The 15,308-nt window shown below is 48.1% G+C and overlaps 1 protein-coding gene across 1 annotated transcript in view; it reads right to left on the bottom strand.

The window, feature by feature from the left end:
- Nucleotides 1-13,921: 13,921 nt before the first annotated feature.
- The window catches only part of CACNG3 (calcium voltage-gated channel auxiliary subunit gamma 3), an 81,719-nt gene continuing 80,332 nt past the window's right edge, over nucleotides 13,922-15,308 (bottom strand). The window contains exon 4 of the mRNA XM_032844011.1: nucleotides 13,922-14,619. Within this exon, the coding sequence (XP_032699902.1) occupies nucleotides 14,108-14,619 (512 nt within the window). The 3' untranslated portion in view covers nucleotides 13,922-14,107. The remainder of the gene's footprint in view (nucleotides 14,620-15,308) is intronic.

A 15,308-nucleotide genomic window follows, 5' to 3' on the forward strand; every position in this document is an offset into this window, starting at 1 on the left:
TATGTTTGGTGTAACTCATTTTTTGGGCGTGTTTGTTTTTCCTGGGCATATGGTTGGAAGCAGCATTGCCAGAATGTAGGGCAAGTATATGTTTCATATTTACAGACAGGAAATAGGCGTGTCATTTCCTTTTTCTTTTTTTTAAGACTTTATTTCTTTGACAGAGAGAGACATAATGAGAGAGGGAACACAGGTTGGGGGAGTAGGAGAGGGAGAGACAGGCTTCCCGCGGAACAGGGAGCATGATGTGGGGCTCTATCCCGGGACCCCAGGATCATGACCTGAGCTGAAGGCAGATGCTTAATGACTGAGCTACCAAGACGCCCCTTGTTTTCCTTCTTGAAACTCCTAAGGTGGTTCTGATGTGTAGCCCAGGTTGAGAATAACATATCTGGAGGGTAAATAGAGGCATTTTCAGTTAATGTGGGGTCGCACTGTAGTAAAACCCAAGTCAAAAGGGTTGCTGTATCTTTTTAAAGATTTTAGTTATTGGAGTGCATGAGAGAGAGTGAGCGCAGGGGTGAAGGGAGAGGGAGAAGCAGACACCCTGCCAAGCAGGGAGCCCCCGATGTGGGACTCAATCCTGGGACCCCAGGATCATGACGGGAGCCGAAGGCAGACACTTAACCGACCAAACCACCCAGGTGCCCCAGGTTGCTGTTTCTTTAGCATAATAAGGCCAGATTTATTACTTCTCAAGTGTTAAACAAAATTCAACCAAGTAGATCTGAAGATTTTATTGGCTTTATCAAGTGATTCATGACTCAGCCAGTGTTTCGTCCAGCAAGTAGAGTGAGCTCTGAGGAGTCCTACAAGATGGAAAAATTTGATAGGGAGAAAGGAGGGATAGGAGGTTATTAGCAAAAGAAAAGAAAGGATCGTTCAGGCAAGGTCACTTTTCCTTAGAGGGAAGGGAAGGGGGGCTCGTTAGGAGGATTACGATGCAGGAAGGGGAGCCCAGGTGAGAGATTATTACCTCATTGGTACTGATCAGAAAAATCCTAGGTTGATGGGCTTAAAATTCTGGAGAGAGGGTGAACCTGCAATTAAGTTTTGGTTTGCTGTCAGCGGGGTGGGGGGGGGGGGGGGTGTGGGGGGTGGGGTGGAGGGGTGGGGGGTGGGGGAAGCAAGTGACTCCGCCTCGGCCCTGTGGCTTTCTTTTTCACAATCTCAAACCTGTCCTTACTTCCTCCCACTCTGAAGCCTGCCTACGTCCCCAAACGTCCTTTCCTTAAAATCTGCTCTCCCTGTCCAGCAAATAATCAAGTCCCAGTCACCGGAGCTGCCCCAGGCTTGCAGACTCCGGTGGCCGCTGTCCTCTGCTTTCCAGCTGGTGGGGAGGGATGAGCTCTGATGTCTCTTTCTCCTGGTTTCTCGACATGGAGAGAAGGAAGTATCCTGGTCCCATAGATGAGGGGTGCGCGGACATAGGGGAATGCTCTTCCAATTCAGCTGGAGCTTGCTCTCTCCTAAGGGAGCTGAAATCAGACACTTGATCCTTGCTTCCTTGAGGATTGATTTACTAATCAAAGCACCCCCTCCCTCACCCCAGCTTTGGTAGACCTCCAAAGGCTACACAGGGAAAATCTGTCAAAGAGGGTAGAGGTGTGGGCTCAAGCCAGTTGAGTTATTTTGGAGAAACGTTAAGATTTATTACTCTACTGACTCCGGCCCAATGTTGTGAAATATTTAAAGTCTAATACAGTCAAAGCTAACATAATTATTGAGGAATATGAAAGTGTTAATGTTTCAGAGAACTGATGCTACCCGGGCCCAATATTAATCAGTAGGAAGCTTACTATTCAAACAGAATTGGAATGAACTGGGCTGCTTTAACTGTCTTCCTTTGTGTTCAGAGAGGACATTATCTTCTCCAGGGTGGAATGGCTGCCATTTGCATAATGTCATTCCTTTTGTTCCTTCTGTTGTCCCAACTGATTGCTTTAGAATGTTCGACCTCTGCCACTCCTCCTATCTTTCTTGCCAATAATGATTGTTCTCTTCCCTCTTGATATGTAAAGTGTAGGTAAACTGAGCCACTTCAAAGCACGAGGCTTCCTGTGAATCTCCCCTCCGCTGGGTTAGTGATAATTATCACGTTGACCGTGGGGTGCCAGACTGGATCAGGGTAGGGAGAAAACTCAGATCTGAGTTTCAGAAATTCTCCTTTATGAGACAGACTTGGAGCAGGGAGTGCTAGTTTCCTTGTGGTTAATAAACTCCGCTAAGTTTCTGCAACCCAGCTGTTCTGAGTTCTCTAAATTGCCCTGAGACCTTGGAGCAAGGATACTGGCAATAGGTTTTCATTTCTCAAGCGTTGGCTATGAGCTGGTCGTGTGTTAAGTGCCACACAAGCATCACCTGTAGTCCTCATCTCGCCCAGTGAGGTGGGTTCTACTGTTATCCCCATTTTGGAGTATAGGGAAGGAAAACCTTTTCCTTCTATCCTCTTATATTCTGTACCTGAGTCATGTAAATTAAACTGACAAAAAATAAGTTAACAGGAGAGGATGCTCATAATTCTTTTCCATGTGCACTAAGAACTCACATAAAAGGAATAAAAACTCAAAGTGGTTAGGCCCAGAAGCTTATATACCATTCTCAGAAACGGTGATAAATTTATGGAGAAGTGACACAAAAAGGAAAGAGATTTGGGCTTTAAAGGGCAGTAGATACTAGGGAGAAATTAAATATATGGGGAAAACTAAAGGTAAGGGTTATTCCAGTGAGATTTGTCTATAAGGGTTCAAGTTGGTGCCACTTCCAGTGTTAAGACTCATTTCCTTTTCCTGGTGTGGGAATGGGGAGTTGGGGGACAGCTTCACAAAGGGAAATTTAGGCCCTGCCTTTAGGCAGAAAGGGGGAGGGTAGAGAGATTTTTCTTAAATCTACTGTTACTTTTTTTTTTTTTTAATTTATTTTCAGCGTAACAGTATTCATTGTTTTTGCACCACACACAGTGCTCCATGCAATCCGTGCCCTCTCCAATACCCACCACCTGGTTCCGCCAACCTCCCACCCCCCGCCCCTTCAAAACCCTCAGATTGTTTTTCAGAGTCCATAGTCTCTCATGGTTCACCTCCCCTTCCAATTTCCCTCAACTCCCTTCTCCTCTCTAACTCCCCTTGTCCTCCATGCTATTTGTTATGCTCCACAAATAAGTGAAACCATATGATAATTGACTCTCTCTGCTTGACTTATTTCACTCAGCATAATCTCTTCCAGTCCCGTCCATGGTGCTACAAAAGTTGGGTGTTCATCCTTTCTGATGGAGGCATAATACTCCATGGTGTATATGGACCACATCTTCCTTATCCATTCGTCCGTTGAAGGGCATCTTGGTTCTTTCCGCTGCTATAAACATTGGGGTACAGATGGCCCTTCTTTTCACTACATCTGTATCTTTGGGGTAAATACCCAGTAGTGCAATTGCAGGGTCATAGGGAAGCTATTTTTAATTTCTTGAGGAATCTCCACACTGTTCTCCAAAGTGGCTGCACCCCTCAGAATAATCCTTCTGTATGCTAGGAGGGTGGGGCATATTTTGAGTTGACATGTCCTGATCCCCTCTAGCGGCTGAGTAGACTAAAAAGAGCAACTTGCCTAAAGTCAAAGAGCAGGGACTTAAACTTGTTCTTTTTTAAAGACAGGAAAGTGGGTTGGAGCAGCAGGGCCAGTAGGCCAAGGTCATGTATCTCAAAATGTCTGTTCTTCCAAGCTCTGTTAGCCCTTGGGGACACTCAACACTGAGGAAGTGGCCAGACTTCGAAGAGATGAGCAGTAGCAAGAGAGAGAAAAAGAACGGGGAGGAAGAGGACCTGTGAGGCCAGCCAGGAAACTTCATCAAGGAGGCTGGGAGTCAGAACAAAAAGGTTAGAAACCAGAGATGATTCAACCCCAGAAATGAGGAATAAAACGCAAGATTTATGTTTTTTTTTTTTTTTTTAAACAAGACAATAGGGAGAAGGGAAGAGGCACGGAGGGAAAAGGATATTAAGGGTTAAAGCCATAAAGAGATTTATTTCAAGGAATTGGCAGATGTGAGTATGGGACTGGCTGGACGAATCTGAAATCTGGAGGGTGGGCCATTATGAGGGGTAGGCTAGAAACTCTTGGGCAGGGGCTGATGCTGCCTTGCACGGGCAGAATTTCTTCTCTAGTAAAACCTCAGTTCTGGGGCACCTGGGTGGCTTAGTTGGTTAAGTGGCTGGCTCTCGATTTCAGCTCATGTCATGATCTCGCCGTTCTGGGATCGAGCCCTGCATCAGGCTTCTTACTCAGTGTGGAGTTGGCTTGAGATTCTCTCCCTCACCCCTCCTCCTCCTCCTCCTCAAATAAATAAATAAATAAATTCTTAAAAAAACAATAATAAAAAAAAGCCTTGGTTGGGAATCTTAAGGCCCTTCAACTGATTGTATCATGCCCACCCAGATTCTCGCTAATAAGCCATTTAAAGTCGAGTGATTATACACATTAATCACATTGCAAAACTCCTTCACAGCAACACTTGCATTGGTGTTGGATGGGATAACTGGATTGTTCACATTAAAACTGACCATTGCAGTGCTCAATAAACTCTCACTGAGTCAAAAAGTAACAAAAAGTTAGTATGTACAGAGCAGTTAGTCAATACCAGGAACTGTCCTAAGAACTTTGTATGTATTAACTATTTTCCCTTCCCAACACGTTTATAAAGTCTGTATTACTATGACTTGTGTCCAACATTAGTGCTACTTTGCAATCTGCATTTGCTCTTCTATCTCAAGGCACGTCGTAGGTTTTCATTTGGCTGTCCGTCTTCAAATCCGGGAGAGCCACGTAACTCATTTAGTCCAACAGATGAGGAGCCGGAATGCTGTGTTTCGTGTCCAGGCGGGCACTTTTAAGAGCCAGCGAATCACTTTTCTTTCTTTTCATTGTATCACTTTGACCAGCAACGTCCCGATGGTGGAGCCCCTGGCATCTGAGTCTCCCATAGCAGCCAATGTGAGCAGAGCCCTGGCTGACCACAGTGGACATAGAACCCGAGTTTTACGCTACTGATAACTTAGGGTTGCTTGTGTCTACCGCATAAACCAATCTATCCCAAGTATCTTGTTTTGTAGAAGAGGAAACTGAGGCACAGGGCAGTTGAAGTAACTCCATCCAAAGTCACACAACTAGGAGTCGGGATTCAAACTCCATCCTCTGTGAGTCCTTACTGTCTACAACCCTAGAATGACTCAGATTGCCATTTTCATCCCCCTAAAACTTGATTCTTCAGCTTTCCCTTTGGGAGAGACTTTTACTTCCCCTTCCCCCACCCCAGACATTTGGCAACGTCTGGAGACATTTTTGGCTGTCACCGCTTGGGGGGCAGGGGAGGGGGATTTGTGCTCCTGGCATCTGGTGGGGTAGAAGCCAGGCCTGCTGTTAAACAGCATTTGCACACGACAGTTGTCACCCCACCCCACCCCACGCCCCTCTCCTGTCCCAACCCCCAAGCAAAGAGCTATCCAGCCCCAGATGTCAACAGCACAGCTGGATCCAAGCCCTGGTTTTCCTCTCCAAATTCCTCTCTTGCGCAAGTTAGCCACAGTTGGCTTCTTTCACTTGCAGCCAGAGACTTGGTTGGGTTGTCATGAGTTAGTTAATTAATTGATGGAAAACAGTGGGGTGTCAGTGTGGGGCTGGTCTTACGTGACATTTGCCTAACTGATCCGGAGGAGTGAGGGGTGTGAGCCCCACACGCCGTGGTGACGCTTCGCGGTGCCAGGTAGTGAAATGCCAGGCCACGGGTGACAAGCTGCAGGAAGATCGCGCCAGGCTGTGTGAGTGGGCCGAGAAATTGCCAAGGATGAGCTTTAGTGTGGGCAAGTGCAAGGTGCCGCGTTTGGCAAAAAATAATCCGAGCTATACTTAGAGGTTGGAAAGGGATGGAACGGGAGAGAAGAAAACAGATGCAAATGGAAGAGACTTCGGGAAGTGATTCCCAAGCCTGACTCTCAGACTCACCTGAGCGACTGACAGCAATACCGATGCTTAGGCCCTTGGCGCAGGACGTACTTGATCTGGGGTCTGGCCCGTACCACTCGGGACTGCTTTCTGTCTTCCATGGGCATACAGACCCAGTTTCCCCAGATTTTCTGGTTTCTAAAAGAAGCCAAAGATGCTGGCTTTTTGGTGTAAGTTCCTACTTCCCCTCATCAAGCCTATAGGAAAAAAATGCCAAGAATGGCATCAAAGGCTTCTATAACCTATACCCAGATTCACCAGTTGCTACCGTTTATCCCATCTGCTTTATCATTGTAAGTGCCCAGTTTTTTGTTGTTGTTGTTCTTTTTTCAAAACATCCTGTGGATCAAGCTACACAAGAATGTGAATGGACTTTAGTCCTGAAACGATCAGTGTAAGGATCTGTAAGTCAAGCTCACTACATACCCATACCCAAGAATCTCTGCTTTTTTTTAAAAAATTTCCTCCAGGGGAAGCTGATGAGCAACTAGGGCTGAGAACCACTGGTCCTGGTCCCTCTGGGTGAGTCCATCATCCCCCCTTATCAATGACGGGCTTAGGCAGACATGTAACCCCATCTGTGTGAGTTGCTGATTGAACTAACCTTGGGGCCTCTTTATCTGGGGATTTCTTTTTATAGGGGATACATGGTTCTTAGGTTGTATGGTAGAGAGGACTAATCACCTGCCAAAGATTCATGCATACCTTATAATATATGAAGTTATTACTTCGAAGGATGGAGGCCACGGTGCAGGCGGGCCCAAGATGGGCCACTTTGGAATGAAGACTATTTTGAATTAAAAAGCAATCCAAAGGGGCACCTGGGTGGCTCAGTGGGTTAAAGCCTCTGCCTTCAGCGCAGGCCATGATCTCAGGGTCCTGGGATCAAGCCCCACATCGGGCTCTCTGCTCAGCAGGGAGCCTGCTTCCTCCTCTCTCTCTCTCTCTCTCTCTGCCTGCCTCTCTGCCTACATGTGATCTCTGTCTGTCAAATAAATAAAATAAAATCTTAAAAAAAAAAAAGCAATCCGATCCCAGAAGATTCAGGAAAAGCTCTGTACCTCCCCCACAACTGCCTAAAAAGAATTTCGGTGGAGAAACTGGTCCAGGAAGAGAGCTATCACCATAGATAAGCACATAATGTTGGAAACTAGGTATGGGGGACAGGGAGGGACCTAGCGAGATCTCTTCAATCAACGTCCTCTGTGTCCCACTGTTCCTGAGTGATCTGGAAACATTTGTTTATTAAACACGTACTCTTTCTCATAACCCTTGCCCCCTTCTCCTTACTTCAGAATGATATGTATATCTTTTTTTGCCTGTCTTTGGAATTTCCGTGTCTGTGTGGATTCCCCGACACATACTCTATTAAATTTGATTTTCTCCTGTTAATCTGTCCTATGTCAGTTTGATTCCTTAGTCTGGGTGGAAGGACCTCAAAGGGGACAGGACATTTCTGAACGCCAACAGAAGAAACTCTCCAACCATGGATGAGATTTTTAGCTGCCCCTTCCCTGGAATCCAGATGGAAGCATGTGAGTCGTTCTCACTAATGGAATGTGACAGGAAGTGGGGCACTTCTGAATCAGGGTGACTGAGTTTTGATGAATGATCCTTCATGTCCTTATTCCACCCCTGACTCCATCTGCTCAGGTGGATAACATCAGGACAGCCCTGGAGCCACAGGGTGGCTTAACCATAAGACAGAAGTGATTTGGTATCCTGAGTTAGAGCCTGGAGCAGAGCCAACCAAGAGGGCTGCTCAGCTAGGAAACCCACATTGGACTTTGTGTGAACAAGAGAGTAAGGTTCTGAGACTTTGGGGTTTGTTTCTACGACTAATCTTGCCTATCTAAGGCATACAAACTATTTGAATTAAAATTGGGTGTTACTTGCACCCCAAAGATGATGATGATGATGATGATGATGATGATGATGATTTTAAGTAAGCTCTCCACCTAACGTGGGGCTTGAACATATGACTCCAAGATCCAGAACTGCATGTTCTACCAACTGAGCCAGCCAGGTGCCCCTCAGTGATTCTTATTTATAGCATCAGAGAAAGACCCATGAAATCCAGATCACCATCTCAAAACTGGTTCTTGTGTGTCTCCATTTGTTTCTGTTTCCAAAGAAGCAATCAGCATTCCGCAGTTTTAACCTACCATTCAGGAGTTTCTTGCTTTCAGCCTGGTGGCTTGGCCTCATCATTGCCTTAGGGTGGCTTTGATTCTACACTGATGATTCATTAGCCCAGAGACACTGTCACCTGGTTTCTGATCCCCGGTTCTTCCTCTGTCTTGGCACTTTCCTAACCAAACTGGCTCTGAGGTTCTGATTTCCCTTGTATAAACATCCTGACTAAATGCCATTCTGCTCCAGCTGTCCTGTTGTCCTAAGAAGGACTCTCAGCCATCTCCAGATGGCTGGCTGTTCTCCAGTTCTGGAAGCTTCCAGAGGCACAGGTTCTAGTCTGTGCTTGTTTGGTTACTAGGAACAGACACGCACTTGGGCTTGCTCAAGGAAAAGGGGAGATTGTTGAAGCAACGCAGAAAAAAGTGTCCCAGAGGAAATGGGACAGGAAGTTCTCAGAAACCAAAGAAACCATGTTCTCCTTGTGATCTGATGGCTTTTCTTTAAACATTAAAAAAAGAAAGGATTTTATTTATTTATTTGACACAAAGAGAGACAGCAAGAGAGGGAACACAAGCAGGGGAAGTGGGAGGGGGAAAAGCAGGCTTCCCACGAAGCAGGGAGCCCGACGTGGGGCTCAATCCCAGATCTTTGGGACCATGACCTGAACTGAGGCAGATTCTTAACAACTGAGCCATCCAGGCACCGCTCTTTTAAACAGTTCTTAATGCGTTCACATCCTTTGCTTGCTTCCTTCACATGGTGGAACGTTCACCAGATGAATAAGCTCCACACTTGACAAGGAGGACAACAGTGGAGAACGAGACAGTCAGGTATGCGCCTCTCGTGAAACTTACCTTCTGGTCAGCAAACAAATATACACCAAATATTACAGACTTTTGAACTATCAAGGAAATAAGTATGGACTATACCAAAGAAAAATAGCTAATCTCCTGTTGAGAACGGGTGAAGGAAGAGGTGACTTGTCAGCTTAGACCTGAGAGGTGAGAAAGGGCCAGCCATTTAAAAAGCTAGAAGAGATTTCAAGCAATGAGAACAGCAGGTGCAAAGGCCCTGAGGCAGAAATATGTTTGGCTGGATCTAGGAACTGAAAAGAGAGGACACATGACTGTAGGGTAGGCAGCAAGGTGAAAAGTGAAGAATAAAGTTGGACAGATTAGCATGGTCTCAATAATGCAAGACCCCAGAGACCATGGCAAAAGTTTGGATTTTATTTACATACAGTGGGAAGCCTTTACAGGGTTGTCCTCTTTTTACTTGCGTTTAGCCCATTGTTTGTTGCTGCCCTGGTCCCAAGGCTTCCTTATACCTTTTCTGTTCTGCTCCCTCTGGTCTACTAGCAGCTGCTTTCTGTGTCTCTCAGAATTCCCAGCAGGGACCATCTGATTGGCTCAGTTTATCTTTTAAAGTCAAGTTGCAAAGCCCAGGCCACTGGGCACCCTATGAATAGATTGGCTAGCTGCATGGAGCACCTGGGTGACTCAGTGGGTTAAGCACCCAACTCTTAGTTTCTGCTCAGGTCATGATTGCAGGGTCATGAGATTGAGCCCCTGCATTGGGCTCCACACTCAGTGGGGTGTCTGCTTGAGATTCTCTCTCCTCTGCCCCTCCCCTCCTCTAAAGTAAATAAATACATCTTTAAGGAAAAAAAAAAAGATTGGCTAACCACAAATCAGGTGTAGTCTGTGAACTGGCCAGCTGTGCTCCAGGGTAAGTTCACATCCAATTCATGGTCATGTCCACATATTAGAGAGTGTGGACAAATCAGGCAATGATGTAAGCTCTTAGAGAAGTATTTCTAAAGGTAAGATTTAGGAAGCTAGTATTTCACTGGACACCCAACATTAGCCTTCTGAAAGTATATATTAGATTGTATCTCGTGTACTTAGGGTTCAAGTTCAAAATCCCTAACATGCTTGCAATCTACAACGTCTAGGTCCAGCTTTCCCTTAAGATTCACCTGGTATTACTTTCCCTCTCACTCTGAGCTCCAGATTTGCTGGCTTTTGCTGGGGTGGGGGGCGGGGGTGGTCTCTGCAGCCTCAGGGCCTTTGCATATGCTACTCTTGTCCCCTGCACGTGGCCCTCTTTTTACTTGGCTAACTCTAACTCTTCCTTTAGGTCTGATTATAAATGCTACTGCCTCTTCCTTGAGCCTCCATCAAGATTAGAGTCCCCCGTTTATATTCCTTGGTAAACAGAGCTGTACCTGGGGAAGAAGATGGGGATCTCAGTAATGGGGGCAAGACATTTGAGAAGTGTGACCAGCACAACTTAGGGAGTGGCTCTTTCGTATGCTTTGGAGCAGGGTAGACGGGGAGTACTCAGTACCGGCTTTGCTGTCTCTTGGCAAGTTTCAACATCTATCCAGGGGGTTTAACGATAAACCCTCAAAGGTGAGGATTAAATGAGACAAAATAAGTGAAGTTCACAGCATGCAGGGTGGGGGCCCAGTGACCAAGCGTACTCTTTATAGGGATTTGAATGACAAGGGTTGGCTGGGATCCTGGCTGCAAACTGTGAGTGGTAATAATATTTATTTGGTGCCAGCCAGTTAGGTCCAGCAGAGCAGTCTTCAAGCAAAAGCTCTCTGAGGCCGCACGTGCCCAAGCATTGCAGGGAGCAGACCTAGATGGTGCGGGACATGGGAGGGTTAGGCAGCAGTCAGGTGCCTACTTCTGTCCTCCTGCTATCTGGCCTTTTGTACTGTACGCAGAGCAGACGTCTGCCTACTGAAGTCCCTGGGACCTTTCTCTCCATCCCCATCAGCTTCCCCAGATGCCCCGTTTTTTTCTGTTTGTTTATTTGTTTTTGTTTTAAGATTTTATTTACTTATTTGACAGAGAGAGAGAGAGAGTGCAAGCACAAGCAGGGGGTGCAGCAGGCAGAGGGAGAGGGAAAAGCAGGCTCCCCACTGAGCAGGGACCCCAAGGTGGGGCTCAATCCCAGGACCCCGGGATCAGGACCTGAGCCAAAGGCAGACACTTAACCAACTGAGCCACCCAGGCGCCCCCAGATGCCCTGTTTTTGACAAAGTCCTGGTTCCCAAGTCTGTAGGTTGCCATTTGTTCCATTTCACAGGATTTGTCACCTACATGCTCCATCTCTCAGATCCTTTCCTCTCCAAGGGAGCCCCAGAGCCTCCGAGCCCAAAGGGAGGGGATGAGACAATGGGACCTGATCCTACAGTGAGAAAGCCACCGCCTTTCCCAGTGCTCCTTGGAGGCTTCTGATTAGCCGAGGGAAGCATTTTCTCTGGTATGAGAATATCTTGAAGATCTTCCTAACACTCTGGTTATATCCTTTTTGGAAAGATCAGGCAGCAGCTAGAAGACGGCGTGATTGTTTTGTTTTTATTGTATTTATTTTCCCGGTTGCCACTTGCTTACGGCACGCGACTCCCCCTTTCCTTTTCAGGGAGTGACAGAATGTTCACTACCAGATACATTTATTGAAGTAAAAAGCGAGTTAGTTTAAAGAAAAACGAGGAACTTCTCAGGGGTCGGTTGTAGTACCCTGATGACAGGTCTGGAAAATGCTGGAAGATGAAGATGTCACTCAAGTTCAGGAGCCAAGGGGGGCATCCATTACAGTTCTGCTCGTTAGCACCTAAGACACTTTCTTTGCTCGCTTTTCCTCGCTTGCCAAAACGCGGAGAGTAATTCCTACTACACACAGGGCTGTTTTAAGGATTCAAGGAGATCATTGGATATATGTGAGTGTGATTTGCATGCAAGGACTCTTACGTGTTAAAAGAAAAGAGTCGGTGGGAGTCTATGCTGGGCAAAGTGACCTCGTGGGTACAGGCAGGTGCCTTGCTCCCTGGGGCTTCCGGCCCCTAGTGTGGGTGAAGTCTGGGCAGGTCATGTAACCTCTCTTCCTTGGCAACTAGACTGGGGACTGTCACTGGGAGGGTGTGTACCGTGCTAGAACTCAGCCCCAAACCTGGTAGCACGCGGTAAGCCTGAGCTTTCAGAACCCTGCCCGTGCCCTCTGGGAGAACCGGAGCCCTAGGTGGGACAGCTAGGTGGGCAGTGGGAAATGGTGGGGCGTGGGCCAAAAACGCACTCCAGGAAGTCAGTGTTGGCAGCAGAAGCTCCCCTCCCATCCCCACCTCTCCATATAGAACTGTTCCCATTTGGCTTCTGTCTTCTTGCAGTAATGCTTGCTGTGGACTGTGTATTCCACCCCCTGAATTCATACGTGGAAGCCCTGACTCTCATTGTGATGGTATTTGCAGATGGGGCCTTTGGGAGGTAATGAGGGGTCCATGAGGCCATGAAGGTGGGGCCCCCGTGCTGAGATGAGTGGCTTCCTAAGAAGGAGAGACAGAGACAGAGACAGAGACAGACAGATCAAGAGTGCCACGCTCCGCTGGCCGTGTGAGAAGGCGGCCCTCTGCAAACCAGGAGGAGAGCCCTCCCTGGAGAGGTTGCTTTTAAGCAGGTGGCTCGAGCCGTGGAAAGTCAAACCAGGGAAAAGAGCCCACGGCGACCAGCAGCCTGAATGCAAACAGGCTCATTAAGCCACAGGCCCTCACTGACCAAAGGACGACTTACAACCAACCTAAGCTTTCCAAGGAAGAGAAAGCTCCATCTGCCCCCATACTCCTTCCCTCTGCCCTATAACTATGGCCCCTCCCCACCACCGCGTGGCAGGCAGTCTCTCTGCTGCCCTGCCCGCGGCTCCCTTGCAGTGTATTTGATAACCTTTTATCTCTTTTGTTCCACCTCGGGGAGAATTCTTCCCTGGACAGAGCCCCCAGACCCCAGCCAGTCTGGACCCTCACTCACACTCACCAAGAACCAAATCTGCGGGCGCCCTCCCCGAGCTTGGACTTCCCAGCCTCCAGGATGGTGCGAAGGAAGCGTCTGTGGCATCCGCCCCCGTCTGTGGTGTTTTTGGTTACAGCAGCCCAAGTTGACTCCGATAATGCTCAGGCTGCTGAGAACGCATCCAAACACTAAAACTGCATATATCAATTCTTCATCACGTGCTACTCATTTCACACGGGGCACTCGATGGGAGCCTCACAGCTGTGTGGAGGAGGGCGCTATACTGTGTTCCATTTTACAGGTGAGAGGACCGAGGCCTGAAGGCGAGGTGGACACGTCCCAGCTCCTGGGAGCCAGGGCCAGATTTTTTTTTGGAACACACGCTTGCTGCCAGTTGGCCTGCAAGGATTCAGGTGAGGGACAGGCCCACTCTGACACTGGCGGGGGCACCTTGCTGGTCTCAAGGAGGGGGATAGGGTGGCGGGGAATCTTCCCAGCGGTTAGATGAGCAAAGCTCCGCTTCCAACACAGAGGTGGGCCAGTCTCATGGGTAGGCAGCCAGTCTGCGCAGGAAGTGGCCGGAAAAAACAGAACACCCCCAGCTTGGTTGGTTACAACAAGGCAAAACCTTTAATAACATGGGTGCTTATTACATTAGCTGCTTTGGGGGCTCTGACATCTTGATTTCTGGTCATGTTTTTCTAACACGTAAAGGTGAATGCCTCCCTTGGGGCCACCTGAGCAGTTGGTGTCCCGAGGATTTGTGTGAGTGGGCAGTGGGGACAGTTGCACGCGCCTGGGGACTCGGGGATCCACCCCCAACTCCCCCAGCCACCACCAGTGACTTTGAGTAAAGTCCTCTTCCAAGGAGGGAAGAATGTGCAGGTCCTTCCAGTAAAGAAGGAAGAGAGGAAAACATCTGGCACAGATACACAGAGAGAGAAATGACATCATGGGATGGGCTTGAAAAGTTGGGGAAGATGGGGGGGGCTGGGAGGGTGGGGGAGGTGGGTTAGGACCTGGAGGGCCAGGGGCCGAGTGTGGGAGAGGGCTGAGTCCATTTGGTTTCATTCTTTGCAAAAAGTAATACCATCACGAGGACCATGCCATGCAACCTCAAAGCTGCCTCTGTACGTTGACCCCAGGCTGTGCTGGGGCTGGAGGCCAGAGGGCAGAGGTCAAGTTCAGACGGGCGTGGTGCGCCTGTTGGCCGGATTGTTATGCAGCGACTCTTTGAACTCTTTGGGTGTGGAGTTGTGGAACTGTAGAAAAGCGTGGTCCCGGTCGGAATTGAGGAGGGTCCCCATGGTGATCTTTGAGGGGTCCCGGGAGAGCGTGAACATGGAGATGTCAGTGGAAGGGATGGTGTGGAAGCCTTTGCTGATGGGGGACAGGTCTCGGGATCTGGGTTCCGTGGAGCGGGAACTTGACCGCCTCCGGAATCTATACCTGTAGGGTGGAAGGCGGGCAAAGGTAGATTTCTTCAGGAGCTCCGAGTGGGATTTGGCACGTAACTGCTGATGTTTTTCGATATAGATATGCACAGCCACGACTCCCACAATTTCTGCGATGATGAAAGAAAAGGCCCCGAAATAAAAGGACCAGCCATAGGAGTAGCTCTTTTTGGAGTCACGCTGCCCGGGGTCTCCAGCATTGGCTGATATATAAACTATGATGCCGATGATGTTGCTTAACCCTAAGAGAGGGGGGAGAGAAAAAGACATCTTTTGTACACGGCGGAGGCAACTGCTGTTTGAGCCTTGAAGGATTTGTAGAAAATTTGGAGGGAACAGGGAGACACGGAGAATGGGTTTATGGCTGGGAAATGCAAAACCTGGGCCTTTCTTGCACGGTGTGTCCCTTGGGAAATGAGGATGCTGCTGCCCAGTCCCAGGTGGTGTGCATTTAGCTACAGAATACACCCTATTCGGATACCAAGTGTGGGCGGGCTCAGGATGCTGGTGTTTTCCCTTACAAGCCATTCATTCCATCAAAACCTAATCTTTGCGGGGCACCTCGGTGGCTCAGGTGTCAAGCACCTGACTTCGGCTGAGGTCATGATCCCAGGCTCCTGGGATTGAGCCCCACATGGGGCTCTCTGCTCAGCGGGAAGCCTGCTTCTTCCTCTCCCACTCCCCGGGCTTATGTTCCCTCTCTCACTGTCTCTCTGTCAAATAAATAAGTAAAATCTTAAAAAACAAAACAAAAAACACCCCAAAAAACAAAAAAACCCTCTTTGGCACTAAATCATGAGGACGCTAAAAGGAGGAAGTTACAGGTCCCTGCTCCTGAGTTCCTCCATGTTAGTAGGAGAGATGGACACATAAAGGCAATTAGAGCAAAATACAGGAAGGGCTCGGCCAGAGACACGTATAAAACAGTTCA

The sequence above is a fragment of the Lontra canadensis genome, unplaced genomic scaffold (assembly GCF_010015895.1).
Source record: "Lontra canadensis isolate GAN:19392208 unplaced genomic scaffold, GSC_riverotter_1.0 scaffold146, whole genome shotgun sequence".
Lineage (NCBI taxonomy): Eukaryota > Metazoa > Chordata > Mammalia > Carnivora > Mustelidae > Lontra > Lontra canadensis.